The sequence below is a fragment of the Colossoma macropomum genome, unplaced genomic scaffold, assembly GCF_904425465.1.
Source record: "Colossoma macropomum unplaced genomic scaffold, Colossoma_macropomum, whole genome shotgun sequence".
In the NCBI taxonomy this organism is placed as follows: domain Eukaryota; kingdom Metazoa; phylum Chordata; class Actinopteri; order Characiformes; family Serrasalmidae; genus Colossoma; species Colossoma macropomum.
Window position 1 is genome coordinate 15,503,537 of NW_023494784.1, and position 20,635 is coordinate 15,524,171.

A 20,635-nucleotide genomic window follows, 5' to 3' on the forward strand; every position below is an offset into this window, starting at 1 on the left:
TCACTCCATAAGAGCATTCACGATTCTGAACTAGGAGCTAGGATGATTAATGGGGAGGAAATAGAAATATAGGAATTGACTGATTAAAACAAGAGGCTTTTGGGGTGCTGTATATATGTGTGTATACTGTATGTGCTTGTGTGAAAGAGAGAAAATAGTAGAGAGCCATGCTATTGTGTGTTTATAGCACATAGATGTGTGTGTGTGCGTTTAAGTCTGCTGTTATTATTAGTGGTTGGGTTTTGCCTAATGCTTTCAGTCCCTCTGTTCTTTGGAGAGGTTTAATTAATTGTAAGCCTTCAGAAAGCTCTAAAACAAAGCACTGCAAGGAAAATGAAAAATAGAAGCAGGCTTTGCCTGGTGGAAACACACAAGTTTACTGCATATATAATTTAACTGCTTAAACTTCAGTTATTACTCTTAAAGGGATATTTTGACCCACTTAATATGTAATTTGCTGTGTGATGCAGTGTTCTATAGCACAGCATTGAATCCCTCATCCCACCTAAGCTGTGTTCTGCAGTTTTTAGGTTCTGTAAATCATGTCCATCCTCGCATCAGCAGATATCAATTCTTAAAGACATATGTAAGCTATAGAAGTGAGGAATAAGAGTCTGCAAATGGGTCTATCCGAGTTTAAAGGGTTAAATTAGGTACAGTGAGTCATCAGAGATCGCGAAACAGTGAAGTGATCCAGAACAGTGTTGAGCGGAGGTGGTAAAGGTGGTTTGCATATCCGTTGCCACTTCCAACTAAATCCACTAAAGACTTGACCGTTAACTCTTAGTGCTATATCTTGAGGAGATATCAGCTTACCTTGTAAAAGAGAGGGAGCCGGACTCACAGACCTGAGTTGCCTGATGATAAATGGTAGAGGGGTTGGTTTGATAGAGAATTAAGGCGGTTTATTCTGCACTTAATATTTGCATGGAGAGCCTAAACCGTTATGAATGACTAGCCCTGACCCTCTCATTCAAAACCACAGCGAATAAACTATTAATCATGAATCATTTATCATTTCTAATGAAATCTAACCAGAAATACGGTGTCTCTTCCTCTCTTTCTTTCTCTCTCTCTCTCTCTCTGTCTTTCTATCTCTCTCAGTTTAAATTCAGCAGTGCTTCATTGGCACGAATGTTGCATTATTATAAGAGAAAGAAATAATATAAAGAAAGAGGTTTAAAAGAACTCTGTTTCTCTCTCTCTCTCTCTCTCTCTCTCTCTCTTTCTCTCCCCCCCTCACAACGCCCTCTTTTTTCTACCTCTCTCTCTCTCTCAGCAGGTCTGATGATTCCTGTGTTCTGCGTGGTGGAGCAGGTGGATGGAGGGATGGTGGTGGATGGAGAGAGTCGTGAGGAGCATGCAGAGTTTGTTTTGGTCAGGAAGGATATTTTGTTCACTCAGCTGGTGGAGACGGCACTACTGGCCCTTGGCTACTCCCACAGCTCTGCAGCCCAGGCTCAGGGTGAGTGTTCATGTACTGATCTCAGCTCAGTTCTGCATGTCGTCACTGTTGGAAGAAAACCTTTAAAGGAGAAAGACACATTTTCAGCTTAACATCTGTAAATCTGTAACTTTAAACCTTCTAAATTTCTGTTGGTCCTTTTGATATGAAATGGTGGCACAATGTTGAAGGCAGATGGAGCCCTTTTTTCAAAAGTTTTGAGACACAAGGTCTTTTTGCAACAATGACAACATAATTTTATTGTGGATATGGTTAGTTTTGGGTAGGTGGAACTGACCCTATATCTGTGATAAAAGGCTGTGATCTGTTATTAACTTTTCACTCACTCAGCGGGCCAGCAGACATAGTATAACCTGCCTGAAGTTTGAAAGAGCCTAGACTCTTGATTGAAACTTATCCAGTCTGATTTATTATTTGTATCAGAATAGATCCCTGAAATGGCCAGTGAAGAAGCTTGACAACCATTTTCAAGGTCATTTTCAGAGTTTCAGTCTGTATGATGACCTTAGTGGACCTGTGCAGCTGAAAGAAACAAATGTAGGCACAAATATGGGAAAAAAACACTAGCATCATTTCTATATCATGGGAAAGGCCCGTATCATTCAAAACTAAGCTGATCACCTAGTCAGCCTACAGCAGTCTAGGCCACCCAATCACACTAAAGTGATAAGACTTTTTTTCAGGTCAGACTGCTTTTTTGACTGAGACACAATACCGGACAGCCAGTCAAAACAGATGCCAATTACATTTATCATCTTAAAGGAATAGTAAGAAAAATAGCCTGTTTAAAGCTAAACACAATGCTAAAAGTTGGAGAATGGTGATGTAAACATGACTCATGACTGTTTTTGATGCAAAAAGCCACACGGGTATAAGCAGACCGAGAAAAATGGGACCATTAAACTAACAATTACTAAAGGTTATGGTACATAATAAATATTAAAGTTTGCTAGAATTATCTGTTATATTTTTTGTTTTTTTCTTTTGATCCTGCAATTTTAAAAGTCTTTTTACAAGGTGAGCAGCTTGCTCCAGCCATTCAGAAATAAAGATATAGTACAGTATCAGGAAAAGCTAGACATTATCTGAGTTCCCATAAGAATGTGGAATATGACAATATTTACTGTTATAATCATAAACTGCATTAGATTATGTTATGAGCATGCAGTGTATATCTTCAGTACTTAAACACTGACCAACTGCATGTTTCGCTACATAGAGAGCATAATTAATAATAAAAAAAATCATTGTATTCAAAATTTGTAGTGTTTTTAAAATCTGCTGTTTCATTTTTATCTGTTCCAACTTATCAAACCTCAGAAAAAAATAAATATTGTTATGTAAATTGTGTAAGTAGGGGTGGGTGATATGGCTAAAATGTCACAATACTTACAATATATTTTTTATGATACACAATACGTATCATGATATAGACAACATGCACAAGTAGTGCCACATTTAAAAACAGCCATCAAAAACACATTGTATTGCAAATTGCAAATAACACAAAAAAACAAGGCTAATGACGCTCTCTTTGTAATAAAACATGCAGTTGGTCATTGTTTTAAAGTGCTCAGAAAAGCACACTATCATGCTAACAAAACTGATCTTGATAACAATACAATATATTGTCATTCTACCCACCTCTACATGAAAGTGACTTGAACTAGCGAATTCTTACATTTGAGTCTGGGTGATGTGACACGATTCTGGCCCAGTCAGTGTGGAAGGCCATCGAACAGAGTAACAGAGCACTGTGAGCAGGCCTGAGTGTGGAGCTGCTGACAGGAGCGAGGGTTTGATAAACAGTTTGTGTCTCTGTGAGAAGAAAAAGAGGAAGGCCATTTGTTTAGCATAACAGAATCACAGCCTGAAAAACTCATTAAAAGAGAACAAAGGAGATGGAGAGAGAAAGAATGTACTGTGTGTGTAGGACATCATTATTGGAATGTATGTTTGTGTCTACATGATGCCTTTGTAGTCCCTGAGTGTGTTTTACAGTGTTTGTGTGTGTGTGTGTGTGTCTGTGTATGTGTGTGTGTGTGTGAAATACTGCGTTTGTTTATGAGTATGAGAGCCAAAGAAGGAACATAATAACGCTTAATTTATTGTTGTGCACATGGTTGTCATCTCCTGGAAGGCTGAAAAGTTTACTTGTATTCTGTAAAGTATGCAGAAAATTTAAAACAGCAATCGCTGCGAGTTTAGCCACAGTAACAAAAGACATCAGCGTTTATCTGAGGAACGGGCCCAAACTTAAACACTGATAAACACATTTTGATCTCATTATTTTCTCAAAGGTAGAGTATCGACTTAATTAGATAATTCTGCCTTTCTCATTTCTGAAAATATTTATCATCTGGTAAGATGGGTGAGCTAAGGTTTTGCAATTTCAGCTCATGTGGTGATGCATTCCGTAATTGAACTAAATTTAACTAGTTTTACAGAAATAACAGACTTCTCGAACTGAAAACATGTGTTTTGGCTGTACCTTTTAAATCCATTATAATCTTATTTTCCATGTAAAATGTAAATGTTTTTGCTTTTGCATTACTGCTTGTTAATTTGATAGATTATAGTACAGTAAAAGTGCTATAGAATCTGTATGAAAGAATGTTTCATAGATTTGACTTCAATCCCAAGCTTGTTTGATTAGCAAATGTTCTTTTTTGTCTATTTCCTTTTATCACTAACAGCTTCCTGACAGTTACACATCCTTTCAGGCTCTGAGTGTAGAGTTGTCTTCTCACAGTAGAAGGATGGACAGAAACACCTGTGGATTTTTTCAGATCTGAAGCAAGAGTGGAGCTTGATTTTATCATCTCTCTCAACTTGCAAAGTTGTTAGGATTCCCATTTTCTCTATACCTTTACATAATTCCTTGAACTCCAGTTTTGGTAACTCCTCTTTTTTCACTTATTCTTTAGACTTTGCCTTTTCTTATGTAAGAGATTATGTTTTATCTAATTCTTTCAGCAATATCACCTTTAGCCATTTTAGATGCACATGAGAAAGAAATTTGCGAGACAGCTAAGGTGTGTTTGTGTACTTGCTTGTGTGTATGTTAGTGTCTCTTTGAAGGAGAACATAATGTCAGTGACAAATTTGGGAAAAAGCTTTTGTTGGGAGGACACAGCTGCAATTTATTGGTTTTAAGATTGGAAGGATGGAAGAGAGTGAACAAAATAACTGCTGGTAAAGTACACCACAGTTTTAATGGTGTACTTTGTCAGTTTTGGTGGTCTACTTCCTATTTTCTCTATTTCTTTTAATAATCGAATTAATAATTGAACTCCAGATGCAGGTGGATTATTTTATGTCTAATCAGATTAGCTAGCCCTTTTGACTGGAAATTGAATAAACAAAAGGGTAGACTTTTGTACTGTGTTTCAAATGAAAAAGTGTAGTAAAAGTAGTATTATTATAGTATCCTACTGTAGAAGTGTAGTAGTAGTAATAGTGAGTTGTTTGGATGAGAAAGCAGGGTTGCAGGGAAGGCCCAGACGCTTTTTTTTTTAAAGAAAGTAAGAGAGCAATAAGTCACCTCCTAAAACAACATCAAAAACAGGAGCGAGAGCAAGACTAAACAAAAAAACAAACAGTTTTGAGACAACACAATCCACTCCACCCACCTTCAGTGAACAGGTCAGCCCAAAGAAAAGAGATGGAGAGATGTATTCTCTCTCTTTCTCTCTTCTTTATCTGTCTGTTTATCTGTTTCTCTAAACACAGTCTTTATTAACGAGAGCATTGTCCTATTTCGCCCTCCCCAAAAAACATACAGAGAGAGAGAGAGAGAGAGAGAGAAAGAAAGGGAATGAGTGAGTGAGTGATAGAGAGAGCGAGAGAGAGAGAGACCTCATCTCAAATGAATACTTTTTGTTTTTTAAAATAAGCGTTTATGTTAAATGAATAATTTCTGGCTTAAATTATACATTTTTTCCTCTGCGGTTCACGACCAAAATTACACAGAGTCCCGGCTATTTTCTCCCTGTTTGAATTGTGTCCTGCATAGCTCTCTTCCAGCGGTGTATTTAAGCTCCTCTCCCAGCACCGCGGCCTTTCTTTAATTAGCCTGGCCAGTAATTAACTGGGAGATATTGTTTATTTCAATTATAAGGGTCTGAGGATTTTTATAGAAACGCACGGACAGACCTGTAGTTTAAGGCTTCAGACAATTAACAGTGGTGATGGCTTACAGAACGAGCGCATTGTTGCCCTGCCACGTTTGACATGCGGCTGCTGAGGGTCAAACCGCCATCTGGGTCAGTTTGATGAAAATATGTGACTATTGCTTGATATGGTACAAGCAGGCATTTTGGATTCTTTGAACTGTAGCAGCTGGTTTGTTTAATTTTTTTTTCTTTATTTTTCTATGTTTGTGCATTTTTTTTTCTGTTCGGTAGCTTTTCATTTGATGATCTCAATAGCGTATAGAAAATGAAAATACAGTATATATCTGCAGAAACAGTGTAATAATTTAGAAGTGTAGAAATTGAATTTTAACTTAACTAAAAAAGGCCTGTATGTGGGTCCACACTTTCCTACACCACTTACATAATAGTTTAATGCCAGAAACCGAATAATTCATAGCTACTAGCTCCAATATGGGAATTCTGGACTGATGCCAATATCTGTTTTTTTTCATTTACTTATCTTCTGATGCTGGTATTGGTACATAAACATATATAAAGTATAGAAATCGGGACATTAGCATTAAAGAGTAATATATCATTTACAGTCATATGCAAAAGTTTGAACACCTCCAGTCAAATGACTTGTTTTGTTTGTTGAAAATATGCTAACATCCTCTGCAGTGAACAAACTTATATTTATTTGCTTAATATTTTGGGGAAAAAATGAAAACATAAAACATAAAATGTGCAATTTTGTGGCACAGGCCAAATTTTATGTTTTGTTTTTCCTCTATTCTCTGTTTGTTAAAATAAACAGTAATTGTGGACAAAAGTGAAGTGTGTTCTCTGTAGAGGACGTGCACTTAGTTTTTGCTTCAAAAAAAAAAAAATTCTAATTTGAAATTTGACTAGGGGTGCCAAACTTTTGGATACAATGGTATTTCTATAGGGTTACAAATGCATGAAAAAATGCATTTGTAAATGAATAAAATGAATAATACGCAGAAATTTTAACACAGTAGCTCAGCATCACCTAAACGTTCTGCTTTTCCAGAGTATAGTAAGTGCATCATAAAACATTAGTTTGAAATATTCATCATATCTAAGCATCTGATACAAATAATTGTTTTTTTAGATCCCGTATCAGCATGCATCCCTAATAATTACTGAATAATGCGTATTAAGATTAAAAGCTAAATAATAGGTCTGCAGTTTGTAAGTCTAGGGTAAAGCCAAAGTAATTTATTCAAGATTCACTCAAAAACACAGGTTTTTTCCCCAGACATGAATTAGGCTTAAACTGAAGTGCAAATAGTGAAATTCCTGGACTTAATCTGGGTCTGGAAAACTAGAATTGGAAAAATTAAGATTAAGATTAGTCCTCAAGATGATGAAAATTAGCAACATTTTCCTGAACAAATTAGAATATGTGGCTAAATCTGGCACATCAGGAAATAATGGTATTGATTAGCATGTATTGTAAAACGAATAATAAAGTTAAGATAAAATCACCACATATCCTTAGTCATTAAACCTGATATAGACTACGTTGTTAAGGTAATCTCTCTCTTTTTTTCTCACTGATTTGTATACTCAGGCAGCTGGGCAGTAGTGATTGATGTGACGGCATGTGTGTATCTGTGGTGTATCTGATTCACACACATCGGGGCTTCCCCTTTAGCACAGCCATGCCACTTACAGCCAGTCAAGCGTGTGCAGCCAGGAGCATCTATAACAGCTCATTCTGTTTAACAGAGAGCGAAAGAGAGAAGGGGAGAGAGAGAGAGCAGTTTCAGACTGTGTGTGTGTGTGGTGTTCGTGTATATGAGTGTATATGGATGGGTACACATAAGCTTAAGCCAAGCCACCAGCACGCCACATGAAAAGCCGTCAGTGGGAGCAGGAATTTTAATGTGGCAACCCGAACAATGGTTTGAAGTGGAGGATGAAAAAAATCGACAAAGAGAAAAAGCTTTTCCAAGTTAAAAATGATTCATTAATGACCTTACCACAGGCTCTGTGTGTGTCTGTTTGTGCAACGCTAGCGCATACTGTAAATGACAGGAAGCTCGCCAAATGCTCGTCTTCTCTACGGAAAGTTGTAGCTGGTCTCAGAGCAAGACAGTTTTGTTGTTAACTCATTCTGTCAGGTCATTGTAAGTTTTTTTGCCCTATTGATTCATGTTTCAAACCTTAATCTGGAAGGACCTGTATGTGAGTCCACATGTCATTATCACGTCATAATGTAAAAAGAATTACAGTACTGTGCAAAAGTGAGTGACTAGTTTTCATTTATTTAATTTCCAAATCGAATTGTTAATAATTGTAAAAAAAAAAGTAGACCACCAAAACCGACCTAGTAGACCACTAACCCTGTCACCATCAGATAAACAGTACTTAAAGCTTTCATTTTTTGAGAGATAGGAAGTCATGAACCTGCACTCCTGCTTCAGATCTGTTTTTCTGTCTATCCTCCCACTGTAAGAAAACAACTCAACGCTATGGGTCTGAAAGGATGTGTTGCTGTGAAGAGGTTGTTACTGAGAAGAGGAAATAGGCAAAAAAAGAACATTTGCAAATCTCACAAAGAAGCTGCCGGAGTTCTCAGGACTATGGACCCGACCGCCCCAGAGTCCATGCCTCAACATCACTGAATGTGCTTGAGATTGCTTAGTTTGTGAAAAACATGAAAGGCAACCAATTTCTAAGACTGAACTTTGAAGGTGTGGAAAAATATCCCTGTAAATGTCTATGAAAAACTGAAAGCAAGTCACCTGAATAGAATGGAAGCAGTAATAAAGGCAAAAGGTGGACACATTAAGTACTGAAACATTTGATATTAGATTTAGTTGTTTAGGCTTTTGAGTAATGGCAAAAGGGTTAAGAGCTTGTATACTGCTTTGATAATCTGCAGCAGAATGAAGCTGCACATTGAGAAAGTTTGTGTGTTAGTGCAAGCTTTAGTAAGAATGGCTGGATGGCTCGTATAGACTCAGGCCGTGGCGGGTGTGCAAGCAGCATTGCACAATGAGACAATGAGCAAAACAGACTTGTACTGCAGAAATCAAAGCTCTGCAGTAATATAAACACAGTCTGGAGAGAGAAAGAGAGCGAGAGAAGATCAGAAGGGGGAGTGGCACCACACAAATTGTCTTCATCTGTTTCGCTTAGTCCTCTAATTCAGTATCTGGGGAATACATCTCCACAGATACCTTTGGAGGAACGAAACAAAACACGAGACTTCCCAAAGGCCTATTAGTATGAAAGAGAGAGAAGAGAGTGAGTTAACTGAAGTCAGAGAGGTGGCCAGGCCCACTGCCACGGATGCACTGTCCCACCGAGAAACATTCAGCCAAGAGGAATAAACTACGGGTGGAACAGCTCGCAGTGTGTCGTGTTAGTTTGTCTCTACCAGTCAAAACACAAAGTCGCGCTTGGAGAGATACAAAAGAGTGTAGCTTCTGGCTCTTGTATAACAGAGTCACTCTGGCATTTTTCAACCTAATCTCTATCTGCTGCTTGTGTAGCATGTGGTTGATTACCATGGTCAATCATTGCCCTGTACAGAAAAAAAACATTAAAGCATGCACCAATGGGCAGATGCAGAAGTTTTGAAAAGCTTATTACTATTTGTATGTACTATTGATATGTACAGTGAAGTGCATTAAAATGATTGTCTGTAAATGAGTGTTTGTGTTTGCTACAGATGTGGCACAAAGAGGTTCACAAATTGTAGAGTATTCCGTTAATCCTCCAAAGCTACCTGAAGCTGGGGGACACTGTAGGTTATGATGTGTTGACTGGGAATAGCCTGGTGAATCTGTGTGCTATTGAGGCATTTCTGCAGCTGGAGCTTTTTGACTTACAGAAACAGCCTTAAGGCCCAGAGAGAGAGAGAGAGAAAGAGAGAGAGAGAGAGAGAGAGAGAGAGAGAGAGAGTCAGTGTCTGGCTCGTACTGCGTCTGGCTCTCATTTAGTGGACAGTAATGCGATTTGCATTGTTTAGTTTTCACAGCTTCAGCCTGTCTCTAATAAGACAAGGAGAACTTACCCCCACCCCCATCACCCTCAAGGGCTGAGTATTTTATATATGTCTGTTCACACTAAGCATGAATTTACTGCCTGTATATTGAGTGTGTTTGAAAGAGGAGCTTTGTGTGCGTGCAGATGAGGGTGAGTGTACATGAGCATGTAGGTGCCTCTTTTGGAAAATAGTTAGGTAAATAATGCAAAGAGACCAGAGGGTCCGGTTTCCATGCGCGGCGCATCCCTACAATGCTTGTGACATCTGGAAATAAATAGAGCGGAGTCAATGATAGATCCAGCTCATCTATTTTTAACGGCTCAGCGTGGTTCTTCAAAAACCTGCAGGACGGGCGTTTGGCGCTACTGCAGCACTGGCTACATCCCCTCACATGGCTTGCTTACCTGTAAGTGCCGGAGGGAATCTACTAGCCTGATTATTCGTCCATAACCACGGCCAAGTGCGTTTATGTTTATATGCCGAGTATTGCGTCAGAATAGAATTTGATTTTTTCACATGTTCCACTAGAAGCGACAATTGAAAACGATGCCCATATACTGGCAGTAATAAAGAGATAAGACTAATCATGTGAACATCATCATATGATGAAAAGGCTTAAGAAAGTTCAAAAGTGATAGAGGAGATGAGCTTTATTGTTTTATGTTGACCTGATTGACCTGTGATGGTTCGGTCTTAAATCTTCTTCTAATATGCTTCAGTGTTCAATGACTTCTCACAAATCGTAGGTTAATGGTGGTTTTTAAGCCATGATCTGATCTCCCCACTATGTTCAGTCAAAAGAGGAAGCACCAAGGTTGCTCAGGGACAGCCTCCACACTGACAATCAGATGACACTGGGATGACAAACATGGCCGCCTCTCTGTCATGGACAACGCACACATACAAGGCCTTTATGGACTACTCCTCAGCCATAAACGGCCGTCCCATCCTTTGCACAGCGAGAGGCATTTATAACGGTCAATTTGGGTTAATCAAACAATCATTGACCGGCGTTTATGGCAGAGCCATTAATGGAGGGGGGCTGGCGTGGGTGTCCGAGTGGAGCACTGTGGTGGATGCATTGGCCGCTCCCTGCACGTCCTCGCCGGCTGTAAAATAGCAGCAGCGGCGCCCCTGGGAGCTGCGCTTAATGGGGCAGCCGCCAGCCAGCGTGTCAGGTGCCTCTTCCCTGCCTGATAAGGCTTTAATAGATAAGGCCTTATCATTACTGCCATTGTTCCCCGCTGTCTGCTTTTATAGCCTGGGATGAACTGCTCCACAGGGACAGAGAGACATAGAGACAGAAAGAGAGAGCGAGAGCCTTGTATGCAGTTTCCCGTATCCATGATGCAACATAGACAACCGGCACATTCATAAACGATAAATAGTGACTCATCCCCAGTATCATGTCATGGATCGTTCTAACGCAGCATGTGAAAACATGCGGCAAACTGTCAACACGGCGTTTACTATGGAGAAATGTTTATGTACAAATAAAGCTCCAAGTCAAGTGGTTCTTTTTCCTGCCTTTTTGCTATCCATATTTCACTCCCTGCTTTTCTACTGAGATGTCTGACGCACATTAATGCTTAATACTTTTCTAACCTGACGTGATGGTCCCTGGGCCTGACTTTGGGTGGAGCTTTGGTGATTTAATTACAGCCGTTCACTAACAGTGGGGGTGAGATTGGTCATCAGCTCTCTGATGAGGTAATGGGACTGTGCTGCAGAAATTAAGGTACAAATGAGATCAAATAGAGTTAATGAACTCTCTCTCTATCTCATCTGTCTTTCTCTCCATCTCTCTTACAGGAATCATTAAGGTGGGCCGTTGGAACCCATTGCCCATTCACTGCCTGACAGACGCTCCAGAGGCCACGGTGGCGGACATGCTGCTGGATGTCTACCACATGGTCACACTCCGTATCCAACTGCAGAGGTCAGGCAGCACAAAACATAGCACATAGCAAACACATTGTGATAGTACACAGTCTCTGTACTAGCATATCTCTGTTTAGCATATGTTAACATTTACTTATTTATTTTACTCAGCAGACACATTTATTCAAGCAGCCTATGACCTTAGCATTGCTAGTACTATATTTAGCATGCCATACCTTAGCATTGCTAGCACGATACCTTAGCATTACTAACACCGTACAGAGCGTACCATTCCTTAGCAGTGCTAGTGCCATACTGGTGATCCCCAGTTGTGGCTCTGATGAAGCCCTGCTTTGCACATGTTTTTTTTTGTTTTGTTTTTTTTTTGTGTCACTCCTAGAGATGGTACTGGCAGGATCAGATATTAGAAGGGAACAAAAGATTAATCAAACCCTGTAACAAATCTAGTCTAATCTAGCACCTAAATAGCACCTGCAATCGCACCTACATTGTGTCATATCTAGGGTTACCACATCAGTACATTGTGAAATTGTGTAATGAACATATTACAATATCATGATGACTGTGGGGTCTTGCTGTGCCTTTGAACCATTGAGTATCTCTGCCATACTGAGCATCCATCTTTGTTCTGTCATTACTATGCAGTTGACCTCATCCACTCAGTGACACACTTTTTAAAAGTCTTTTTAAAGGATAGCTATAAAGGCATTGCTGGGGCTGTGCCAGAAAGAGACGGAGACAGCCCTGCATGAACTTTTATCTTCTTTATTCAAAGAGGCCTTTCATGGGCGCTGATTGCAGTTTACTCCTGCATGCTTCACAGATAAACACAGACTCCACATGACAGGATTGCTGTATTATTGTGTTGCCATGCACCGTCCCAGTTTGTTTCCCTGCGTCTCCATGGCAAAAGGTGCTGTTTCTCCTGGTGCTGTGCCAGGTGCAGCACACAGTATACTGATCAGGTGATAGATAGCCACAATGTATAGAGAAACAGGAAGTAATTGTTCCTATGGTTGCAGCTTTGCCAAGCTGGAGGACCTGCCATCGGAGCAGTGGAACCATGCAACAGTGCGCAACGCTCTTAAGGAGCTGCTGAAGGAGATGAACCAGAGCACGCTGGCCAAAGAGTGCCCGCTGTCCCAGGTACACATGTTGACCTTTGGCATGTACACTGCTCGTCAGACGTTTGAGGATACCTAGCTTTTCAAAACATTTTTAATAAATGGCCATGTTTGCTGGTTTGCAGTAATTTTACATTAAATTGAAAGCTATTCTGAGCTTGTCAACTTTCTTTGCAAGAAATGTACAACTCAAAGAACATCTGACAAAAGTTATACTCCAGCGCTCATCAGTACTCAAACCTTTCAGGTGTCCAAACCTTTGGAGCAAAAGACTTTTAATGTGTGCTTTTAATAATGATTTGGAAAAGTTTTTTTTTTATTTTTTCCAATTAGAATTTTTGGTTTCATTTAAATTAGAATTTATTCTTATAATGCTTTCTACAACAGGCATTATCACAAATCAGCTTTACAGAAATTTGAGTCCATGACCCTAGTTAGCAAGCCAAGTGTGACAGTGACAAGGAAAAGATGACAAAACTAAACAATAAGAGTTAGGAGTGTTATGAATATAGAAACAAAGTAAGCCTAATTAGAAGCATTCAGATCAACCAGTGAAATCAGTGACTAATATTAGAAGCCATAGCCACAGGAGTATATCTTGACAGTGTGGTGCAGAAGGGGGTGCGGGTGGGGGGGGGGATCAGGACTGCAAAACCCTTTGATGAAATAAAATAATACAACCGTTACACTTACAAATGCAGGTAAGGTTTAACACTGAAGAGGTGCACTGCCTTCAGTGCTGCTGCACTTTTCTCTGTTGCAAAGCAGAGACAGTTTTGTAGCCCAAGTCAGCTGTGTTTTTATCATCCTAAAAGCTAGTTACTTAATGTCTGGCATAGCTATCGTTTGGATACATCCTGATAATTTGGATCCATGAAATCCAAGAGTTTAGCCTTCTTGGCAACAGCAGCCACTCTCTCCTCCATGCATACACAGTCACTAAAGTCCTACCTTTGCATTCATCTGACTGGTCAGCAAATAAAAAACACTTATGTCATGGACTACATGACCAGAGAATAAACTTTTTATTTATCTCAACACACAAAATGCAGCTGTGCTGGGCATATAAAACCTAAGGCTCCTTGTGCGCAATAATAGTGGGCCAAACATGTCAAAATGGGAAAACAACTGTAAACACCACGGCCTTTTAATGATAATATCAAATCCAGTATATCATTAATACATTTGCCCAGCACCCCTGCCTCCCAGGTTATGTTAGCAGCCTATGAAAGGTTATCTAAAAAGAATGAGGATGAAGTTCTTGAAGGCCCTGAGTATGTTAATATGAACAGGTAAAGAACTCAGCACAGTGTACGGAAAGTGCACAGTGTCTAGGACTGATTAGGAGTTGAAACATTACTGTATCAAAAAAACAGTGGTGCTATCTAAAAGCCTGTAAGCTCCAATAATTCAGTTTATGGTTCTCTGGTTTAATTTGTTGCTCCTTACTCTCTCCAGCTAACCTCAATATATTCCCTGCTCTTTACTAAGAGTTATCAATCTGCTTTGAATTTGTAATACAGAATTGATCAAGCTGATGAATAAACTATTCCATATAAACGCATTTCATATTGCTTTGTAGTTGGGTTGAATTTATGAGTCATTTCTAACGCCACAGAAATTACTTTAATAGTTTTGCAGCAGTTATGTGCGTGTGTGTGTGTGAGCCTTGCACTGCATGTACACTTCCATGCAAAAGAGCAATCAGTGAGATTTATGTATCTGTGCATGCTGTGTTTGAGTGGAGCACTCTGTGTGGGTGTTGATCCTCATATCAATTGCTAGCATATGTGTGTGGCTTTCTGTCTCTGCCCGGCTCTGTGTCGCTGAGGCTCAGAGCATGTTAATGCACAGCCATGCTTGGGTGGCTTTCCACAGTAATGCACTTTAAAGAACCATTTATCATCATGATATTAAGATTACAGTTATTACATATATATATATATATAATATATGTGTGTCTCTTAGTTTGCTGTTTGTCTCCTGTCATTTCTAACAATCTTCTCTTCTCTGCCCTCTTTTTTAACTTTTCCCAGAGTATGATCTCCTCTATAGTTAACAGTTCCTACTACGCTAATGTCTCCACTGCTAAGTGCCAAGAGTTCGGGCGCTGGTATAAGAAGTATAAGAAGATTAAAGGTAAGGTCCAAGCTGCTGTCCTGCGATATTCTGTATTTTGTATGGTTTGTGTCTGATTGCACAATGTGATATTCACAAACAAATTGATGAGTGAAATATTTTTCTTCTAGTCAACATTGCTTGTCTTGCAGCATTGCCAGATCTTTGCTGCTGTACACTGGTACCAAAAAAGTTGAGTGCACTGCTGACCTGTCATAAGCTTGAAATGAAGCCTGTCACAGTCATGAAATTTTAGCTGATGATCAGCTGGCAATTAAATAATTGCTATTAACAATGTAATTGTCTTTTTTGTTCATTGTATGTAGCTGTTAAAGCAGATGGCTAAAGTGGCTAGAATGGTTGATGAGCTATCTTTCCTAGTTGTTAATACCTAGTAGCTCCCAACAGATGACAGACACAACTAAAGCTTAAATAAACAAACATTATTCAGTTCTGCCCTCATACATGTTATAGCACCAGTCAGAAGGAAGAACATTTGTTTTCATAAGAACCATGACGTGTCCCTATAAATGCATTTTCTGCTTTTTCACCTGCCTTTGCCTGAACCCAATAGATAAAAGTACACTCAGTTCACATCATGTTTGCTGTGATATAAACATATCATGAAAGCTAACGATTGTGAAAAATAATTGCGATCAGCTCAAATACTTGCGAGCAGGCATTTATGTAGTAACTGGGACAGGCCTGTTTGAAGTTTGCCTAAACTTTTTTAGATTTCAGCAATTTGTATGTTGGATACACTGGATATGCATTCGATGTATAGCCATGCGACCGTAGTGAGAAAGGCCAATACACTATACATGCAAAAGTGTTGAGACACTCATTCTAATTAGTGAATTTAGTTACTTTAAGGCGCAAAGCTTGTATAGTCTCCATAGAAAAGCACAGCCAGTAGAATGGGATGCTCTGGATTAGCTGCACATAAGTCTGCAGCATGGCCAATGCAAAGTATCAGCCAGCATCAGCACTGCACTGGAGAGCAGTGGAACTGGAATGATAGAGCACCATCCAATACTTGGGGATAGACTAAAGTGCTGTCATGGAACCAGTACAGAGTACTGAACCAGAACATGCTGCTACTGCAACATGTAAGTGAGAGTTCCCTGAAGTGACTTCACTCATTAAATTAATTTGAGGTATGGAGGACTACAGAGGACAAAAGCCCCACCAGTGCTGTGTGTTATAGGTTGTCTCTTAATGCCCTCTATTACACCGAACAGGAGAAACACAATCCTCCATGCAGCCTTATAGAAAGCACACCTCCCTCTCCCTGGGGCTGCAGGAGGTCTTCACTACCAGGCCACCTTCACCGCCACTATATAAGCCTCTTAGTATCAAAATGCCTATGACAATTTTCCTCCTTCCCTTGCCTCCTCAAAAAGCGACATAATTACACAGCAGGACAGATCAAAGCATCGCCCAAACCCCAAGCGCAGTGACACAGAGACAGAGACATGGTGGAGAATAAAGCAGTACTCAGCATGCTGACAGAACAAGCAGTGTTGGGTTACACTGAGCCTCCACTATTAGTTCTGCTCACTGCTTCACAGAGCCAAACACAGAGTCTCACAGTGCCAGATGTGAGCAGCATCCCAGAGACATCCCATTGGGTGACTCAGTTGTCCATCATAGGCTTCACTAGACAGTACCAAAGAGTGCGATTGTGGAATACTTAATTGTAACTGTTGGTCACATTTTTGCCGTAGTTGAATCATTTTGCTCTTTTTCATTCTGATTCTCAGGTGACTACTTTGAGAAGATGTGGCCAGCCCGAGAGAACTCTGAAATTAAAGGTTTGTGACCATTTTAGAACAGAACTTTAAAGCAGTGGTTCCTAGCTGTGGTCCTGGAGCATGTTACACATTTTTTAGCTTTTACTCACCCACTTCAACACAGGATGAACTTGTAAATACAGGTGCATGATTATATCTGAATCATATCAATATTGGAAAATATATGCTTATAAAAATATTGGCATCAGACAGATATTTAGATTTAGCTAATATGTCGACCTGATATTTGATGATGTATTTATTGTATTCCAGAAGAGCAGAACATTGATACTGGGCTGCTGTGCTGCAATGTATGGGTTTTATTCATTTTTACCACATTTGTAACCCTCTACAAATAAATGGTTTTCTGGAACACTAATCCAGGTGAAGCTGTTCCCAATTTCTGCAATTTAAAATGTTCATGTATGTGCCTTGATATCCGTGTTTTTCAACGTTTAAGTGTCTGCCTCAGTATCTGCATCGGCAGATATGTACATGAGAATTATCAGATACTGGCATCAGGCCAAAATTCTCATATCAGCGCATCCCTGCTTGAATGGGGTCCAGAAGCCTCTTTGTATTAAGATCATCTTAACTGGTAGAGAGAGTGTTTAGTGTAATGCTCGCTTTACCATTTAAGGATCGTCTTTGTTCTAAGATGATTTTGGGAAACTCAGCCCTGATTATTTTGGTCAAAGCAGGAAAAACAAAAATACGCAGAAACAAGGTTAGGAACCACTGCTGTCAAGAATAATATTGTTTTGATGTTCTTGTTCACTGAAAGTCATAAAAAGGATTTGAAGGTAGCGTCTATCATTGGATTCATCCCTCAAAGCCGTTTAAACTCCATTGTCGCTTATCTCTCCACAGTGGAAAGAGACAGCCTGGTGGATTTCTGTGTTTTGGGACAGCGTCCGCCCCCTCATCTTCCTGGCCTGGCTCAGTTGGGACCTTTGGGCAGTGCAGGTTCCCTTGTGAAGGCTGCCTCTGGAGAACCTCAGAACTCTGCTCAGTCTCAGCCTCCCTCCCAAGGGCAACCACAGCCACCCTCATCTCATGCTGGCCAGCTCCACCACAGTCCGCCACTGCGGGCCCAAGTGGCCCCTCCTCCTCCTCCAGCTGCCTTGCAACCTCTCCTTGGTCCAGGAGGTCTTCTCTCACCTCAGCTCAGTCCACAGCTCGTGCGGCAGCAGCTAGCCATGGCTCACCTCATCAACCAGCAGCTTGCAGTCAGCCGCCTCTTGGCCCACCAGCACCCACAGGCTCTTAACCAGCAGTTCCTCAACCACCCACCCATCCCAAGGCCTGGCAAGTCTGGGGGACCAGTAGAGCCAGGATCCAACCCTTCAGCAGCGGAAGTTTCTTCAGACATCTACCAGAAGGTTCGCGATGAGCTCAAAAGAGCCAGCGTCTCACAAGCTGTGTTTGCCAGGGTGGCATTCAACCGCACACAGGTACAGTAACATATTTTGGATGGACGGAAAGTGATGAAGAAAATTTATTTTATCATGGGAAATGAACATGATTACAAACTGATGCCTTGTTGAAGAGAAGGACATTTAAAAGAAAAGCTCCACTTAGTAGGCCATAATAGGGTTTGATTGGTATGAAAGTGGTGTCACTGATAGCGATAACAATTTTAAGGAGATAAAAATGACTAAATAATAATAAAATAATTTTACACTGTAAAACAACCAATAGTGCGATTGATTGTTCAGAGCATCACATTCCTGACTTTAAATACTTTTTTTTGGTGCTTTATCGACTGGATTTCCACCAATGCTGATACATCCATGAAACTCAAACTATTTGGCTCAGTCACTTGCATTAAATGCAATCACTTGCTTAATTCATGCAAATCATTTAGCAGTGAACTAAAACGTTAGCTGAAATGTGAGAGTGAAAAGTCAGGTCAGAGTTTTCAGATCTGCAGGCCACTTCACTGAAAACCAGCATGGTGGCTCCAGCCCCTGGGCCATATACAGTCTCTTCTCCCTCCCTCTCAGCAGCCCACACACCTGGCGTATTGAGCATCCACAGGCCAGAATTATGCCCCATTAGAGCCCAGCCACTGTGTGGGCGGTAGATGATGTGATGCAGGTGAAGACCAAGTAGGATTTACTGTGTATTCTCACAAGAACTTGGCCTTTCTGTTTTTGTTTTTTTTTTGTATATTTGGCGTTATGAAATGGTGAGGGTTAAAGATGCCTGAAGGTCTTCCTCTCTTCTGTCTAACTTAATATACATTTCCACCTCTACCTTTCTGTTTTCTGTGATGAAGTTCTCAGTCCTGTCTCTTAGTTCTTCAAGTTAGTATGTGGCTTTCTAGCATCAAGCACAAGCCACCCAAAACCTCATATCTCCCAAAATTATACTTTTATAGACGAAAGAAGAACACTTTTTTAACTTTGCTAGTGTGTGTTAATGTTAACAAAATTTTGTTTAAAGTAATTTTTTGATCCATTTCAATGATCCAATGTTGGCAATGCTTGCATTTTCCATGTAAAAAATAAAGAAAAATGGAGTTATGAGGTCAAGATTACAAGGTCACAAAATGCATGTTTATGAACTACAGGGCCTTCTGTCTGAGATTTTGCGGAAAGAAGAAGACCCTAGAACAGCCTCTCAATCTCTGCTGGTCAACCTCAAGGCCATGCAGAACTTCCTCAACCTGCCTGAAGCTGAACGAGACCGAATCTACCAGGAAGAGCGTGAGCGCAGCATGAACCCCCCTGTAGGCCTGCCCCCAACCTCAAACTCTGTCTCTGGGGCTAACCGTCTCTCTCAGGTGCATCATTATCCCTCTTATATCAAACCTAGCACCCTTCCACCCCTTTCTTTCTTTCTGACCTAGAATTGCAGAACCTGCACTTTGTCTGAGTTTTCATTGTTTATCTGTATGCTTTTGAGATTGTTGTGGCTTCTGTCTAATGTTTTTGTTTGGTTATTTAATTTGGGTTATACATCATTGCTTTTTTATAAGCTGCACCGGGGTTTTGTTAAGTAGGGCCTAAGCAGAGTTATAAGGGTAGAAAAAGTAGTTCAGAACTATACTTTGAAAGCAATTACCTATTTAAATTTTGGTTAGACTGATAGAAGGTGTGTGTGTTTCAAGACATCATGTTTTTTAATAGGTTATATTTGATGGAAAACTTAGCATGCTGAACATTTTTTGTATCAAGTATATGACTTTTTTTCCATTGACAAGCTGATTAAATCATGAATAACTCACTGAAACCATACTGCATTTTAAGAGAGTGCCCTTAACAGGTCAAATTAGTCTAAATAAATTTCAGTAACATATGGCATCATGACAGTATTTTGGTCATGATGCCATATAATCGTGAAGGGCTTGCTTCCTGTTTTAAAAATGTGCCGTTGCTAATGGCTCCCCATGCCGCCCTATGCAGAAAGTGTGGGAGCGCAGCATGGATGAACAGTTAACCCCTGACGCCTGGGCATCTATTTGGAAGAATAAGACCAAAATCACTAACTCGGTGAGGATCATATCAACTCTCTCTGCATCTGCTCACTGGTCCTCACAATGGTCTGCCAATATGTTGAAGATATGTTGAAATATTGTTTCATGCATGTGTAGCAAATTGCTGTATTGTCCTGTCATCATTCAGATAGAAGAAGATCATGTTCAAGATCAGAAATATGTTTAATTCACCTTATTTAATTAGCATCTGTTAACTCTGGATGAATTCCAAATCTACGCTCTTAAAAGCAAAGGTTCCTAAATGGTGCTTGGTTTAGATGTATGGTTCTAGGAAAAATCTTTATTTAGTAGAGAACCTTAACATTATGTACAGGTTCTTTGAAATTTAAAGACGCTGTTCATCTAAAAATGGTTCTTTAAAGAACTATCCACTAAAAAAAGTTGTTTAGGGGACCAAACATGGTTCTTCTATGGAATCACTGCAAATAACGTATTTTGGCATCTTTCTTTGAGAGTGTGTAGTTGATTATAAAAGCACCAGAACATTTACTACCACAGTCCTCTCTGCAAAACCTTATTGTGTTTTTACCACAATCATATTTACTGAAGTGCAGTATACACTACCATTCAA

The 20,635-nt window shown here is 40.0% G+C and overlaps 1 protein-coding gene across 7 annotated transcripts in view; it reads left to right on the plus strand.

Moving 5' to 3' along the window:
* Positions 1-20,635, plus strand: part of satb2 (SATB homeobox 2) — a 67,289-nt gene that overhangs the window by 27,520 nt on the left and 19,134 nt on the right. For 4 of the 7 annotated variants that reach the window (XM_036575952.1, XM_036575866.1, XM_036575777.1 and 1 more), the window contains 8 exons: positions 1,280-1,465; positions 11,438-11,564; positions 12,550-12,673; positions 14,688-14,790; positions 16,533-16,583; positions 17,433-18,016; positions 19,138-19,350; positions 19,973-20,059. In XM_036575952.1, coding sequence (XP_036431845.1) covers positions 1,280-1,465; positions 11,438-11,564; positions 12,550-12,673; positions 14,688-14,790; positions 16,533-16,583; positions 17,433-18,016; positions 19,138-19,350; positions 19,973-20,059 — 1,475 coding nt within the window. The remainder of the gene's footprint in view (positions 1-1,279; positions 1,466-11,437; positions 11,565-12,549; positions 12,674-14,687; positions 14,791-16,532; positions 16,584-17,432; positions 18,017-19,137; positions 19,351-19,972; positions 20,060-20,635) is intronic. The other 3 variants (XM_036576122.1, XM_036576210.1, XM_036576296.1) reach the window with 3 other exon arrangements.